General features: G+C 32.3%; 1 protein-coding gene across 2 annotated transcripts in view; it reads right to left on the bottom strand.

The window, feature by feature from the left end:
• Positions 1-14,710, bottom strand: part of Klhl1 (kelch like family member 1) — a 369,118-nt gene that overhangs the window by 134,388 nt on the left and 220,020 nt on the right. For both annotated transcript variants that reach the window (XM_033760918.1, XM_010610816.2), the window contains exon 5: positions 10,550-10,762. In XM_033760918.1, coding sequence (XP_033616809.1) covers positions 10,550-10,762 — 213 coding nt within the window. The remainder of the gene's footprint in view (positions 1-10,549; positions 10,763-14,710) is intronic.

Consider the following 14,710-nt stretch of genomic DNA (forward strand, 5'->3'; position numbering starts at 1 on the left):
GTCTTCCAATCTGTTCCACTGATCCTCAAGCCTGTTTCTTTGTCAGTACCATGCTGTTTTTATCACAGTGGCTTTGTAGCATAGTTTCAAATTGGGAATTGTTATACCCACTGCCATGTTGCCTAGGATGGCTCTTGCTATTCTAGGTCTCTTATGGTTCCAAATGAATTTTTGGATTCTTTTTTCTAGTTCTGTAAAATATAGTGTTGGAATTTCAATTGGCATTGCATTGAATCTGTACAGGAGTTTTGGTAGTATGGCCATTTTCACTATGTTGATTCTTCCTACCCAGGAGTAGGGGATTTCTTTCCATTTTTTAATATCCTCTTTAATTTATTTGTTCAGAGTGCTACAGTTTTCAGTGTAGACATCTTTTGCTTCTTTTGTTAGATTGATTCCTAGATACTTCATTTTTTGGGATGTTATTGTAAAAGGATTTTTTTCCCTTATTTCTCTCTCAAGGAGTCTGTTACTTGTGTATAAGAAGGCTATTGATTTTTGGGTGTTGACCTTGTATCCAGCTACTCTACTGAATTTTTCAATTAAATCTAGAAGTCTTTTGGTGGAGTTTTTTGGGTCTTCAATGTAAAGTATCATATCATCATCAAATAATAACAGTTTAGCTTCTTCCTTTCCTATCCTTATTGCTTTAATTTCTTTCTCTTGTCTAATTTCTGTGGTTAATTTTTCCAAAATTATATTGAACAGGAGTGGTAATAGTGGTCATCCTTGTCTTGTTCATGCTTTTAATGTGAAGGTTTTCAGTTTTTGGCCATTTAATATGATGTTGGCTGTTGGTTTTTCATAGATAGTTTTTATTAAGTGGAGATATAGACCATCTATTCCAATTTTTGCAGGGTTTTTATCATGAATAGTGTTGAATTTTGTCAAATGCTTTTTCTGCATCTATTGAGAGGATCATATGCTTTTTGTCCTTGACTTTGTTAATATAATGCATTACACTTGTGGACTTTCATATGTTGAACCACCCTTGCATTGCTGGAATAAATCCGACTTGTCAGGATGCATGATCTTCTTGATAATCCTCTGTATTCTGTTTGCTAGTATCTTATTAAGGATTTTTGCATCTATTTTCATTAAGGAGACTGGCTTGTAGTTATTTTTTTTTAGTTGTGTCTTTCCCTGCTTTGGGAATCAAAGTGATACTTGCTTCCAGGAATGAATTTGGAAGTATTGCTTCCCTTTCAATTTCCTTGAAAAATTTGAAGAGTAATGGCGGTAGTTCTTCTCTAAATGTCTTGTAAAATTCAGCAGTGACTCCATCAGGGCCTGGGATTTTTTTTGTTGGTAAATTTTTAATTACATTTTCAATTTCTCTGACTGTAATTGAGGTGTTTAAAATGTTTTCATCTTCTTCGTTCAACTTTGGTAATTCATAATTATCTAAAAATCTGTCCATTTCTTCTGTGTTTTCCATTTTATTGGAGTACAGGTTTTATAGTAGGTATTAATGATCCTCTGGATTTCTATTGGATCTGTTGTGACTTCACCTTTTTCATTGCTTATTGCATGGATCTGAGGCTTTTCTTTCCTTTTTTTGATAAGAATAGTTAAGGGTTTGTCAATTTTATTTATTCTTTCAAAAAACCAACTCTTTCTTTCATTTATATTTTGTATCATTTTCTTAGTTTCCATTGCATTGGTTTCTGTTCGGATCTTTATGATTTCCTCTCTTGTTCGAGCTTTGGGTTTTTCTTGCTCTTGTTTAAAATTCATCATTAGGTTGTTTATTTGAGCTTTCATTGTTTTCCTAGCGTGGGCATTCAGTGTTATGAATTTTCCACATAGAACTGCTTTCATTGTGTCCCATAGATTCCTATATGTTGTACTGGCATTTTCATTTATTTGTAAAAACTTTCTAATTTCTTCTTTAATTTCCTGTGTAATCCATTGATTGTTCAGGAGAGTGTTGTTCAGTTTCCATGTGCTTGTGATAAGAAAATTGATTTCAATAATCATACTTCGATACATCTTGAAAAATTTGAATATTTTCAAAATAGTTTTTTCTTTTATCTTTTTTCTGTAATATTTTACTTCAATAATTATCAATTAAGTATTGGTTTCCTTATGCATAGAATAATAAAAACAGGAATGCAATTAAGAAGAAAATATGCAGAGAGCAATTGGCAGCTATTATGCCATCATATTTTTACTGCTAAATACTTATAGAATAATTATGTCTTTTGAAATGGGTAATAATAGAATATATATGCATACTTCTTAAAATACAATTGATGAATAATAAACACTTTTCAATTGACAATAATGCAACTAAATACACTTAAAGATATATCTGTAGAGAAAAAGTTATGTGGATATATAATTTTTAAGGTGATGATTATAATGAGTGTTGAAAGTGTTGAAAGCTCAGTAAGTAAAAAATTATGTGTTGTGAATTTAAGTAAGCTTATATAAATAAATTGACATTGATTTTTCAGGAAAATTTTAATAACAAAAATTGTTTTCATTTAAATTGTTTAGGTAAGTATTTGAAATATAATCTGAAAATTTGAGTTCTTCATAATGTGCAAAATTATTTCTATTTTGGGTTAGTACTCAGAGTATTTATCAGCTTATTTTTCTCCATATGCTAAATACAAAGAAAAGTATCAAACAATTTGTTTATTTGAAAACTTATTTTCATGAGTTAAAAATTCTTGCTTGAACTGCAAAAGAAACCATCAACAGAACTAAAAGACAACCTACAATGTGGGGAAAAATTTTTACCAGCTGCTCCTCAGACAAAGGACTATTATATAGAATATATAAAGAATGCAAAAAAGTCAGCACCTCTCAAATAAAGACCCAATTCAAAGCTGGGCATCTGAAATGAACAGACATTTCTCAGACAAATAAGTAAACACATCAAGTAAATATATGAAAAAAATTTCCACATCACTAGTCATTCGAGAGATGCAGATGAAAACAACACTGAGATTCCACCTCACCCTACAAGGAATGGCTGCTATCAAGAAATCAGCCAATAACAAATATTGGCGGAGTTGTGGGGAGAAAGGTACCCTTCTCAATCGTTGAAGGGAGTGCGGACTGGTGCAACCACTATGGAAATCAATATGGAGATATCTCAAAGAGCTGGAATTAGAGGTTACATTTGACCCAGCCTACCATCTGCTGGGTATCTTTACAAAAGAATTAAAAGAATCATATCACAGTGTTATATGAGCTCCTATATTCATAGCGGCACAGTTTGTAATAGCTGAAACTTGGAAGCAGCCCATTTGCCCTTCAGATGGAGACTGGATAAAGAAGATGTGGTTTTTCTATAAAATGGAATACTACTCAGCCATAACGAATGAGAAATTAGAGTCAATCATAGGAAAATGGGTACATATTGAGGATATACTCCTAAGTGAAATAAATAAGTCACACATAGGTAAATACTGAATAGTTTCTCTGGTGTGAAAAACTATATTAGTACAGAAGATCCTAATAGTATAATTGACAATGTGAAATAGGAAGAAAAGGGCTAAAGGTCTAAAGAAAGTGGGATGGGTAGGGAAAAGGTAATAAGGGAAAACATACATGAGAAAATGGAAAAATGGAAAAACAGTGTTTATAAATGGGCAGGCGAGGAGGGGGTGAAGGAAGGACAGGGACAAGGGGAAAAAATGAGAACCAAGACCTGTCATGTAAAGGTACAAGATCCCAGTAATGAATGTAACTGTACTATATACCTAAAAAATACCAATAAAATCAATGAAAGAAAAAAAAAATTATTGCTTGAGTCTTTGGATTTCCAAATTTCATTTCTCATATATTAAGGAGTTATAAAATTTTAAATGTTAATTAACAAATCTGATTATACATAAGAAGATTACAGATTGGATTTAAAAATTTTGGCTGCAATAAAACAACTGTAAAACAAAAGGAGATAACATGTTTAAAATGATATAATGTGATCATATATTTTTAGTTATAGAAAAACATGTTCAAGGCTGGTATGATTTTCTTGAAGAGAAACAATAGGTAAAATCCACAAAAGAAAACATAACTCCAAGTGAATAATAATAAAAAATTACACTTATATTTCATAAACTACTAGAAAAGGGGAAAAAACTAATATGCATACTCGTTGTACTTGACCCAGTAAAGTGACAGGGATCTAAAACTTTTTTGATAAGATAAAACCTTCATTCATTCTCATTAATTTAAAATTGAGCATATTAGAAACAAAATAAAATATATTCCAATTTATCAGAAGTATTAGATTTGAAAATTTGAGCTATTGATTGGCATCCAGTCATTTCCAGAGCTTAGTTACTATGAATTACACTGCTATAAGCACAGATATACATCCATCACAGTAGAATGATTTTAATTCTTTTGGAAATATGCCTGGGGGGAGGGATCCGTGTAGTGTATATAATGAAATGCTTTTAAATTTTTAAAGAGAAATTTGCCACACTGGTTTCCATAGTGATTGTCTGTCTATACTTTCTTTCATCAATAAAAGAGAAGAGAGTTCCATCCTTAGCAGCAATTTTTTTGTGTGTGTGTTTTTTATGATAACCATACTGATGGGGGTAAGATGGAATCTCAGAGTTGTTTTGATTTGCATTTCCCTACTGTTTATGTACACTGAATTATTTTCATGTATTTATTGGTTATTTTTGATTCTTTGGATAAGTGCCTGTAATCTCCGTTCTCAGGAGGCTGAGGAAGGAGGATTTTCATAAGTTCAAGATCAGCTTGAACCACTTAGGGGATACACTGTCTCAAAAAAAAAAAAAAAGACTGAAAGAAACAATTAATCAATGAACAAAGAAATAAATTTCCACCTCATTCAATAACCCAGGAAAGCTAAGGATTAATTATAATAGAGAAGAGTCTGGGAGATAGAAAATAAAATAATTTTAAAAAAGAGAAGGAAAAATAAATGGAAAGAATAAGGGTAAAAAAATTGAAAAGGAGAAAATAATTTTTATATTATTTTTATACTGAGAAAGAATAGGAGAAAGAGAGGATGTTTGGGAAGATACCTCTAGGGATAGAGAAAAAGAAGATAAAGGAGGAAATTATAAATAGAAAGTAGGAGAACTTTTTTGCAGATTATATCCAATAAATAAACTCACAGAAACCCAGTATTAGAAGACCTTGCCAATCACCATTGGTGAGGGATCCTAATTCTGAAATGTCAGTGTAGGACACTACAGAAGCACAAAAATTAATTAGCACAGTTAATTACACAATTTCTCATAGTCATATGTCTGTGACATACATTTTTAAATAAAAAAGCAAAAAAAGTCAAGGTTTGATAATACTACTTATATATCAGAAAAAAAGGGGAAGCAGAGAATACACAAACACACACACACACACACACACATCTTTGCACATACATATACAAAGGCCTAAGAGTCAAACTATCAAACAAGAAAGAAAGGAAATAAGACAACTATCCTGTGTTTTTATAGTTAGGGAATTTTGACTCAGCATATCTACTCTGTTGTCTGAAAGGCAACATGCTAATAACATCTCACGTCATCAGTAAATTATACTGATATGCCAACTACTTCCTAACTTATATCCTTGGTCTTACCTCTAGATCTCCGAACTAGCATATTAATTATCCACGGAGAAATTTTATTTAAAATACTAATGTTGCTTTTTGTTTTCTTTTGAGACAGGGTCTCTCTCTATACTTCGCTCTGGCCTTGAATTCACTATGTAGTCCAGGCTGTCTTCACACTCACAGATCTTCCTGTTTCAGCTTCTGGAGAGATGGGATTGCAGGCGTGTATCAATATTAAGGTTGACTTAAGAAATAACTCAGTTTTCTAAAATCATAATTAAATATCTCAAAAGTTCTACTGATTTAAGTGGCTTTTATATTGCAAATATTTTAGAATTTTTCTCAGCTCTCTTACAAATGATTATCTCCTATTTTAATTTCATCATGCTATTACATAAAATCGACATGATTAAAAATAAAACTCTCTTGAGAAAAATAATTGTTCTTCCTCTGTGTGTTCTCCTGGCAAATGATTTTTATAATATGTTTTAATGCATACAAAATGCTTATGAACCAATTAAATTGTGAATTTTAATTTCTTTTTCAGAGGTGAATACTTTTGGGTTTTTTTTATACATTTTATTCTTTCAGAAGCACTCTATCCATCACAGAGGGTTTGAATTTCAGTTATGATGCAACACCCCATAACATAGTATTGTCAATTTCAATAACTAGCATTGAAATAAAATTTTCCCTGAAAATTATTAGTAAGATTTTCTAGTAATAATTAAATATTTTATGATGTTGTTTTCTATGAAATTTATTCTTGGTAACTATAAGGCACATGAGTTTCCAAGAAAGAGTCTTTCAGTAAGTTATCACTCGGGAGTTGATGAGGCCAGGGAATATCTGCAATAGACACTAAACACTTAGAAGAATGCTAGGCATGTTTAGAAGAGAAGGAGTATTCAGAAAAAAAGAAACAGTAAGGCAAATATGAGTATCTATGAAATTATTGTAAAGGATTAACTTTATTAATGCAATAAAATATTTCTCAAGTATTATGAAAACATTCACAAGTTTAGTACCTGAAGATAAATAATTAGACTTGAATATCTCTCTGTGATGTAGGCCAAAGCAGAGATAATAGCTCAATGCATATTCAATACTAAAAGTTATTACTTCATACAACTGAAAGGTCAAGATCATCTTCAATTAATCCAGGGCTACCAAATATGCAAATGTTTCTTTCATAAGTCTCTCAGCATCTTTATAAAGCACAGACCAACAACCTAGCACTCTTCTGACTGGGGCTTTTATTGATTCTTCACTGCACTGGTGAGGATGGGTTAATAAATTTTATGATCCATATTTTCATTCAGATATGTCTCAGTAAAAGAGCTAAAGACTGAATAATTATATTTAATATCACACTTTTGAATGTGTTCTTTTCCAATTGTCTACTTAAAATGAGATCACAAATAACAATATAAAGATGCTCTCTTTTTCACACTTGAATTTCAAATGTCTGTGTGTTTATATATATATATATATATATACATATATGTGTGTGTTTAAGAATGACATAGCAATGCATAAAACTATACAAAACAATAATATATATTTATATAAGAGTGACTACTATGTGTAAAAAGAAGCACAATATGAAACAATGAATTAAAGAAATTACAGAACACGTATAACATAAGGCATTGTCTTAAGAAGAACTAATTATGGATAAAAAGAAATATAATTGTTCAAAACTTTCAAAAAACAGAAATTTTTCATAAGGGTATGCTAAGTTGAATAGTCTGTCAAGGTATAATAGAAGGTAGATCTAGATGTAAAATGAGAAGTGAACTCAAAGCAGGTGTTTACAATTATGTTAAGAAATGTTTTCATTAGTACTGCAAAGAATTAAGACAAGACAGGGAGTGATGAATATCGCCAGCTCTTCCTCAGATAAAGGTCTACTACCTAGAATGCGTAAAGACTTTGAAAAAATCAGACCTCCCAAATTTAAAGACCCAATCCAAAAATGGGCATCTGAAATGAGCAGACATTTCTTAGACGCAGAAATAAAAATAGCAAAGAAACATAGGAAAATATGTGCAACCTCACTGGTCATTGGAGAGATGCAAATGCAAACAACACGGAGATTCCGCCTCACCCCAGAAAAGATGGCTGCCATCATAAAATGAACCAATGGCAAAGGCTGGCAGGGCTGTGTGAAAGGAGGAACCCTGATCCACTGCTGCTGGGAGTGTACACTGGTGTAACCATTGTGGAAATCAGTATGAAGGTAGCTCAAAGAACTAGGATTGTAGGTCCCATTTGATCCAGCTATTCCCCTGCTGGGTATCTTTTCCAAAGAATTAATAGAATCATGCTACAGCAATATATGTGCACTCAGGTTCATAGTTGTACAGTTTATAATAGCTAAAAATGGGAAGAAGCCCCATTGCTCATTAACTGGAGACTAGATAAAGAAAATGTGCTGTTTCTCAAAAAATAAAATGGAGTACTATTCAGCCATAAAAATAAAAAAATAGAGACATAGCTAAATTGTTGCACATTTAGGTAATACTCAAATTATATAAATAGGACACACAAGTATAAATAAATACTAGTTTCTCTGGTGTGAGAAAAATGAAATTGTAAATGAGATCAATTGTACATAAGATGATATGAAATAGGAAGAAAAGGGGGACCGGGGAAGGGGAAGGGGGAGTGGTAGGGCAAGGGAAAGAAGGGAATGGAATTAATATGAGAAAATGAAAAAATGGAAAAAAAGTCATTGTGGATATGGAAGGGTGGATTGGTTGAATAGAGGCAGGAGAATGGGGAAAATAATAAGAACTAAGATAGATTATGTCAAGATGCAAATTTTCAGTGAAGGATGTCATTATAATATACCTTGAAATGTACCAATAAAATTAATGTTTAAATAATGACGCTAAGTTACAGGCCTGAACAACTGGATGATTGGCCGTAGAATTTACTGAGAACAAAGTCCTGAAAGTATGATATAGTCTCTTTGAGACATGTAAAAGTTTGGATATCTGTTTGACATACAGTCAAATTTATCAAGTCGTTCACTGAGCATTTGAGTCTATCTTTCAGAGAAAAGTTTAGAATTAGAGGTCAGCATTCAAAATTTATAATGTGTTTCCCTATAGCAGTTAAAGTTTTGGGACTAATTTGTGTGTGCATAAAGTCTGGTGGCCTGGGGCACTTTAACGTTAGAAACCAGCAAGAATTAGCATTGACCATCGAACAAGACTGAGCAAATCCACCATGTCTGAAGTACCAAGAAAGAAGAAAATGATATGGGAAAAGAATGACCACAGGAAGCACTGTGCTGAGGTTGTTTAGTGTGATCTGAAGACAGAATAATTATTACAAACTAAATCAATATGTATAAATAATACTTATCTGTGACAAATTTCAGGAATTGGAGAGTTTGGAAAAGTGTTTTGTTGCCATATATGAAATAGGAAGAAATGGAACAAGGACAACTGTAAGATAGTAGCCATTATTCAACTAGAGTGCAAATTGATAAATATTTTAAAAGGTCAGTTAGAGGAATACTTGTGTCAAGAAAGATAATATACAAAAGATAGCCAGTGGAATCAGTCCTTGATTAAAACAAAGACACTTCATGTGTTGTAGACAAAAAAACAAAATAAATGGGCCTTCAGATTATGTTCCTCACATTGGTCTTTCAAATATCATTCTGTCTCAGTCATCCAAAAATGAATATTTACATTTGTTATATTACTTTACAAATACAAAACCAAAATTTTAAATCTCTTTGAAAATATAGTTCTAGAATTCATTATTTTGATGACTTTTGAAAATAATCCCTATTTCAGTAGACAAACACGCTTTTCCTCTTTTAAATACTGCTAGCATTGAAAATTGCATTTTCAATATACCAAATAGAGCAATAATTATGTTATTAACAAGTAGCACATAATTATAAATTATATATAACATACATTACATTTATATTTAAATGTGTTTGCGGATATATCTTTATCTTTCTACCTAATATCTATCTACTAAGAGAGGGGGTATAAAAAATAAATGATGGAAAGAACACAGTGGAAATGATGAATTGTGCTATGTACAGAAATATTTTATGAAAACATATATATTTTTATGTCCTGCGCATCTGTTGTTTCAAAAAATATGTAAGGATATGAATATAATAACTCTGATTTGGGAGATAAGCATGATAAAGGATAGATACATACTATGTTGAATCTATTGGACATTATGATGAGTGAATTTGAAAGTCTTATTTTAGTAATGCCAAAAGAGTAGTGTATTTCTCAATGTTAATAGATATTACTTCACTAAGCAAGATACAGCAGCTGAACCAAGAAGAAGGAAGTAAAATCCCTGAGTAATGTGTAGCCTTGAGAACAACAAATAAGCCCTGTGAAGTACACCTCTCTTTCATATAACCATTTTAATATATTGCACACATGGGAGTATCTCCCCAAATCCAATGACCAAAAAAAAATGGGAATGAAATTCTGAAGAAAAGACTATCCGGAGCCCTGGTCAACTTCTTGGTGTCCTCTGGATTGTGTTCCACCATTTCTGATAATATTCGAATATCAATTTAACTTCAGTTTCCCCACATTTCAACCAGCAGTGGAAATGGTGAACAGGGCAAAGTCACTGTGAGGCATCTGTCACTAGCTAAGGGCTGTCGGCCTATCATTGGCTAATAGTGATCACTGACAACTGAGAGAGGGCCCAAGACTCCAAAAATGCCTAGCTTCAGAACCTAGGATAGGAGACACATGAATTTTCAGTGTCTTACATCTCAGTTTAGTCTTTTCCCAGTTAACTAAATGCATATTTACTTTGCATTTAAAACCCAGTGTTAGGACGAGCTAATGTAATCTGTTTAGAGGATACTTCCATACAGTTTTTCCCTTTGATTTTACTTCTTTCCTTCTCTCATTGGCCAAATGTTTGGTTTTAATGTAGAGTTTTTCAGGAAGCTTAATCTACTGTGACAGCATCACATGCAATTACCTGCGGTGGAAGCAGAGGCAGGCGTATAAAAGCAAGAAGCATACTCAGGTCACTGCATCTCCTCTGCATGTCATACTTGACCCACATCATCAGGGCATGGAAGATGGTTTCTTCATCAGGAACATTTACATCATCACTGGCCAGTAGTTTGTGAAGCTCCTCAGCTGGAAGGAGTAAGAACTCTTGATTTCTGATAACTTCCATTATGTTTTCCTGTGGGGGGAAAGCATCTTGGCATAAATTCTGCTTCACTTTTATTTGTCGAGGAAAGCATCACAGAAAGAAATGAGAAAGGTAGTTAATAACTTTTGTTCTCATTATAACATAATCCTTGAGACTCAATCCTTCAGAAACTAGAAGCTGTTAAGATGAAAGCATTGTAATTGTAATTGAAGTGTAAATGTATCTGAGACAGCACAGATCTTGCAATAAATGGAGGATTATAATGTTGAGCTTTGTTACGCAGGCAGAATGTACTAAATGATTAAATGTTCAAGTTTCAAGTGCACTGCTATGTAAGATTTAGTGAGCATAAAAAGAATAACCACATTTTATAAAGCATGGCTGCACATACATAAATCAGAAAATATCAATAGATTTACACAAAAACTTAACACTATAAGACACATTATTGTTTATTTAAAAGAGAAAAATCAGAACAAGGCCATACCTCAAATCGCAAATATCCCACCCTCTTATTATCTCTTATAACTCCTACCTCACATAATAAATTATTTGGCTTACTTTAGAGTCACATTTGTGTTTTCCCAGATTGCTATAAACTCTAATTACTCTGCCTCAATCATTTTTTTTTTTTTTTTTTTTTTTGGTACTGGGGATCGAACTCAGGTCCTTGTGCTTGCAAGGCAGGCAGCAGAACCACTGTGTTAAATCCCAGGCCCCTCAATGTATTCTTGGTATTTCAATTGCATTATCTATAGTGATGCCAAAAATCACATTTCTAAATCATAAACATGCATCTAGGACCCCTCAAAGTTTTTGTTTTCTGTTGCTTTATGCCCCATCCCCTTGTATTTTGAGTCACACTTCTCGACCACTGTGGTTCTACAATATCTGACACCTTCTGATTATAATTCATCTCTTCACTTATTTACATTACAAAGTACCCATAAATGTATTTAGTCTTCTTTCAGATAGCCATGCTGTCTGAAATGTTCTTCATTATTAATTCCTTTGCCTAAAATGAAATATCCACTTTGCTTTCCTAAATCCTGGCATATTTTAAGATTCAATTCAAGAACCACCTATTGTACATGCTTTCATGACTGCTTTCATTTGATCTGTCTCTCTGCCCACAAAAACCTCATAAAGCATTCTATGAGCATCTTGCTACCACACAGGGCCTACCAAAAAGAAGCCTAAAATTATATTTTATATATTATATATTATAATATCATTATGTATTGTACCTATTATTATTATGTATTATACATATTAGATGAATTGATAATCTTAGCAGAGAAAATGTGTGGTCACAGGGTAGAGTGTTTTCTAAATATATTTTTAGTACAATAGAGTGAGACTAAGATATTACAAAGCTATTTTGTCTATATTAAAACTGAGTAGAGTGTTTACCAGTACCAAATAACCTTTATGTTGCACACTTATTTTAAGCAGATTGACATTTAATTTTGAGAAGAAGAATGACCCATGTTATCACAGAAATTTAACTTTTTCCTTTTTTAGGTCATCTGTCATGTCTTTACGTAAATTATATAATGATTATAATGTGCATATAGTCTCATATTTATAACACACACACACACACACACACACACACACACACATATATATGTTTGCTCCTGGAAAATACTTTGTTCCCCATGTTTCCTCTGGATTTATTTGGTGCTATTTAAATTATAGATATTCAATAGCTATTTACTAGTTAAACAATTTAACTCTTTTCAGATTTATTGCTACTAGATTTATCTAAACAGCTAAATGAGAGAAAAACATTATTAAAGAATCTTGGAAAGATATTTGTTCATTTGCTTTTGAAGTTTTTCAGGAATAACTTTGTCTCCACACAGAAATGCACAGCTAACCATTGGTATATATGAAGAATATCATAAAAAAGCACACTGAAACTCTTAGAGGTGTAGATCATAAAGTCATCCTTCAAAGCATATTTTGCTATATTTTATAGTGTCCTCTTTTTCCCTTGGGGAAATTTTCTTTCAGGTTTTAGTAGCAGAAATAATTGTACTTCTCCTGAGTAAATTGGTTTGCTTTTATCATGAATGGTGTAAATTATGCAATTGATCACATTTCTTTTTTTATTTGGCCTCTAGAAAACTTAGAGTTAAACTGAAATCCATCTGGCAAGAAGGTTATAGCCCTTTATACTCATTTCTTTTTCAGACAGGCAGATAATAGTTTAATTTACTATTACTGCAGCAACTTTTCTAAAATTTTCCCCTCTTTTATTCCTGCATCTAATTTTGCTTATATTCCTATAGGCTGCAAAGCCCTATCTTTGCAGTCATACTATATCTTTTGAGATTTATCAATGTTTTTTGTAAAAACTGTTTATAGATAAACCATAGATTAGGAAATAGTGGCAGTTTTTACTGGTTCTGTTGCACTTACTCATATATTACATTGTTTATCATTTGCTTTTACTTACTTTGTATGCAAAAAAGAGTATTATATAAAAGCTCCCTGAAACTCTTATAGGTGTCTATCATAGAGACATTGTTCAAAACATATTGCACGATATTTTATAGTGCCCTCTTTATGATGAACCTTGGGGAAATTTTCTTCCAAATTTTAGTAGCAGAAATAGTTGCACATACAAAAATCATTTTTTACATACCATGTCATTAAGTGCCCTTCCAATGATACCTGTCCTAATATTTTGCTATAATAACTTCAATTTAACTTCTTGAGAGTACTCATTTTAATTGTTTTATTGATAAATAGAAATAATATCAATGAACACTAATTCCCTTGCGTTGTTTGGTGATACATTGGCTTACAGTTGCTTTTACCTGTTAGTAGCACATAAAGAAAGCATCTGTTATGGTTTGGTTCTGGATGTCCCCCCAATCCTCAAGTGATCATTGATGGGTGAATGTAGAGTGTGTGATGCTAGTATTAAGAGTATGTGATTACTAAACCACTGCACATGAGTGATTGCTTTGGCACTGCCCTAATCTCGGTGGTCTAAACAGAACAAAGAGAGTGGAAAGACACTGTTAGAGTCTCTTGTTGCTTTTGCTATGTGGGTGCCACGAACTGTTTCTCCTCTGTGACACCTCTCTACCATCGGCCACTCTGTCTTGGAACTTGCAGATTTTGGACTGAAACCTTTACAGAGTATAAGCCAAATGAATCCCTTCCCTCTCTAATTTTGTTTTTTAGGTATTTTATCTCAACAAGGAGAAAAGTAATTCATATAGCATCTAAACTTTTGGACCTGGTGGCTTTGTGTAAGATCTCTTACTGTTAGTTTATTCAATAATTGTTCCAGCGTGACTTTACTGAATACGTTATATGTGACCATGAATAATTTGTGAGGCAAATAGAGTGTAATCAAAAAGTTTATCATACAGGACACATGTATAAAAAGTGGGGTACTTAATAAGTGATGGCAGAAAAATTTGTAGAAACCAGCTTTTCAAATGCAATAAGAACATTTCAGTGAAGTTTAAACTAGGAAATGAGAGATGGAAAAGATATTCTGGCCATAAAATAAAGACATAACAGCAGGTAATATAGCATGTGATGCCCCGGTTTTTTATGTAACTGTTATAGACAGTGAGAACAGAAAATTTGTGGAAGTAAAGGCTAGTTTGTGAACTGGTCACCAAAAGCTAGTTTGGGTGGGATAATAGACTAGCTTTGTTGTAAAACTTTAACAGTCTATCCCATTTAATTATTCACGCTTTCTACACAAGTGTTGAAAATATCTATTACAAGAAAAATTTGATATCAAATGTAAATTATTATGACCTAAAATAAAACATTACACAAATAAAAGCTAAACTCTACTAATTACTTTTGTTACTTCACATTAAGTTTTTCTTGTTTAAATAAATTATACTTTCGTTCTATTCTAATAGAATCTTCCTATAATTATTGTTTAATACTTCCTCAATGTAATATAAAACATTCCCTAATATTCATTTACTCTTTAAA

The sequence above is a fragment of the Fukomys damarensis genome, unplaced genomic scaffold (genome assembly GCF_012274545.1).
Source record: "Fukomys damarensis isolate Sample0158 unplaced genomic scaffold, DMR_v1.0_HiC HiC_scaffold_6, whole genome shotgun sequence".
In the NCBI taxonomy this organism is placed as follows: domain Eukaryota; kingdom Metazoa; phylum Chordata; class Mammalia; order Rodentia; family Bathyergidae; genus Fukomys; species Fukomys damarensis.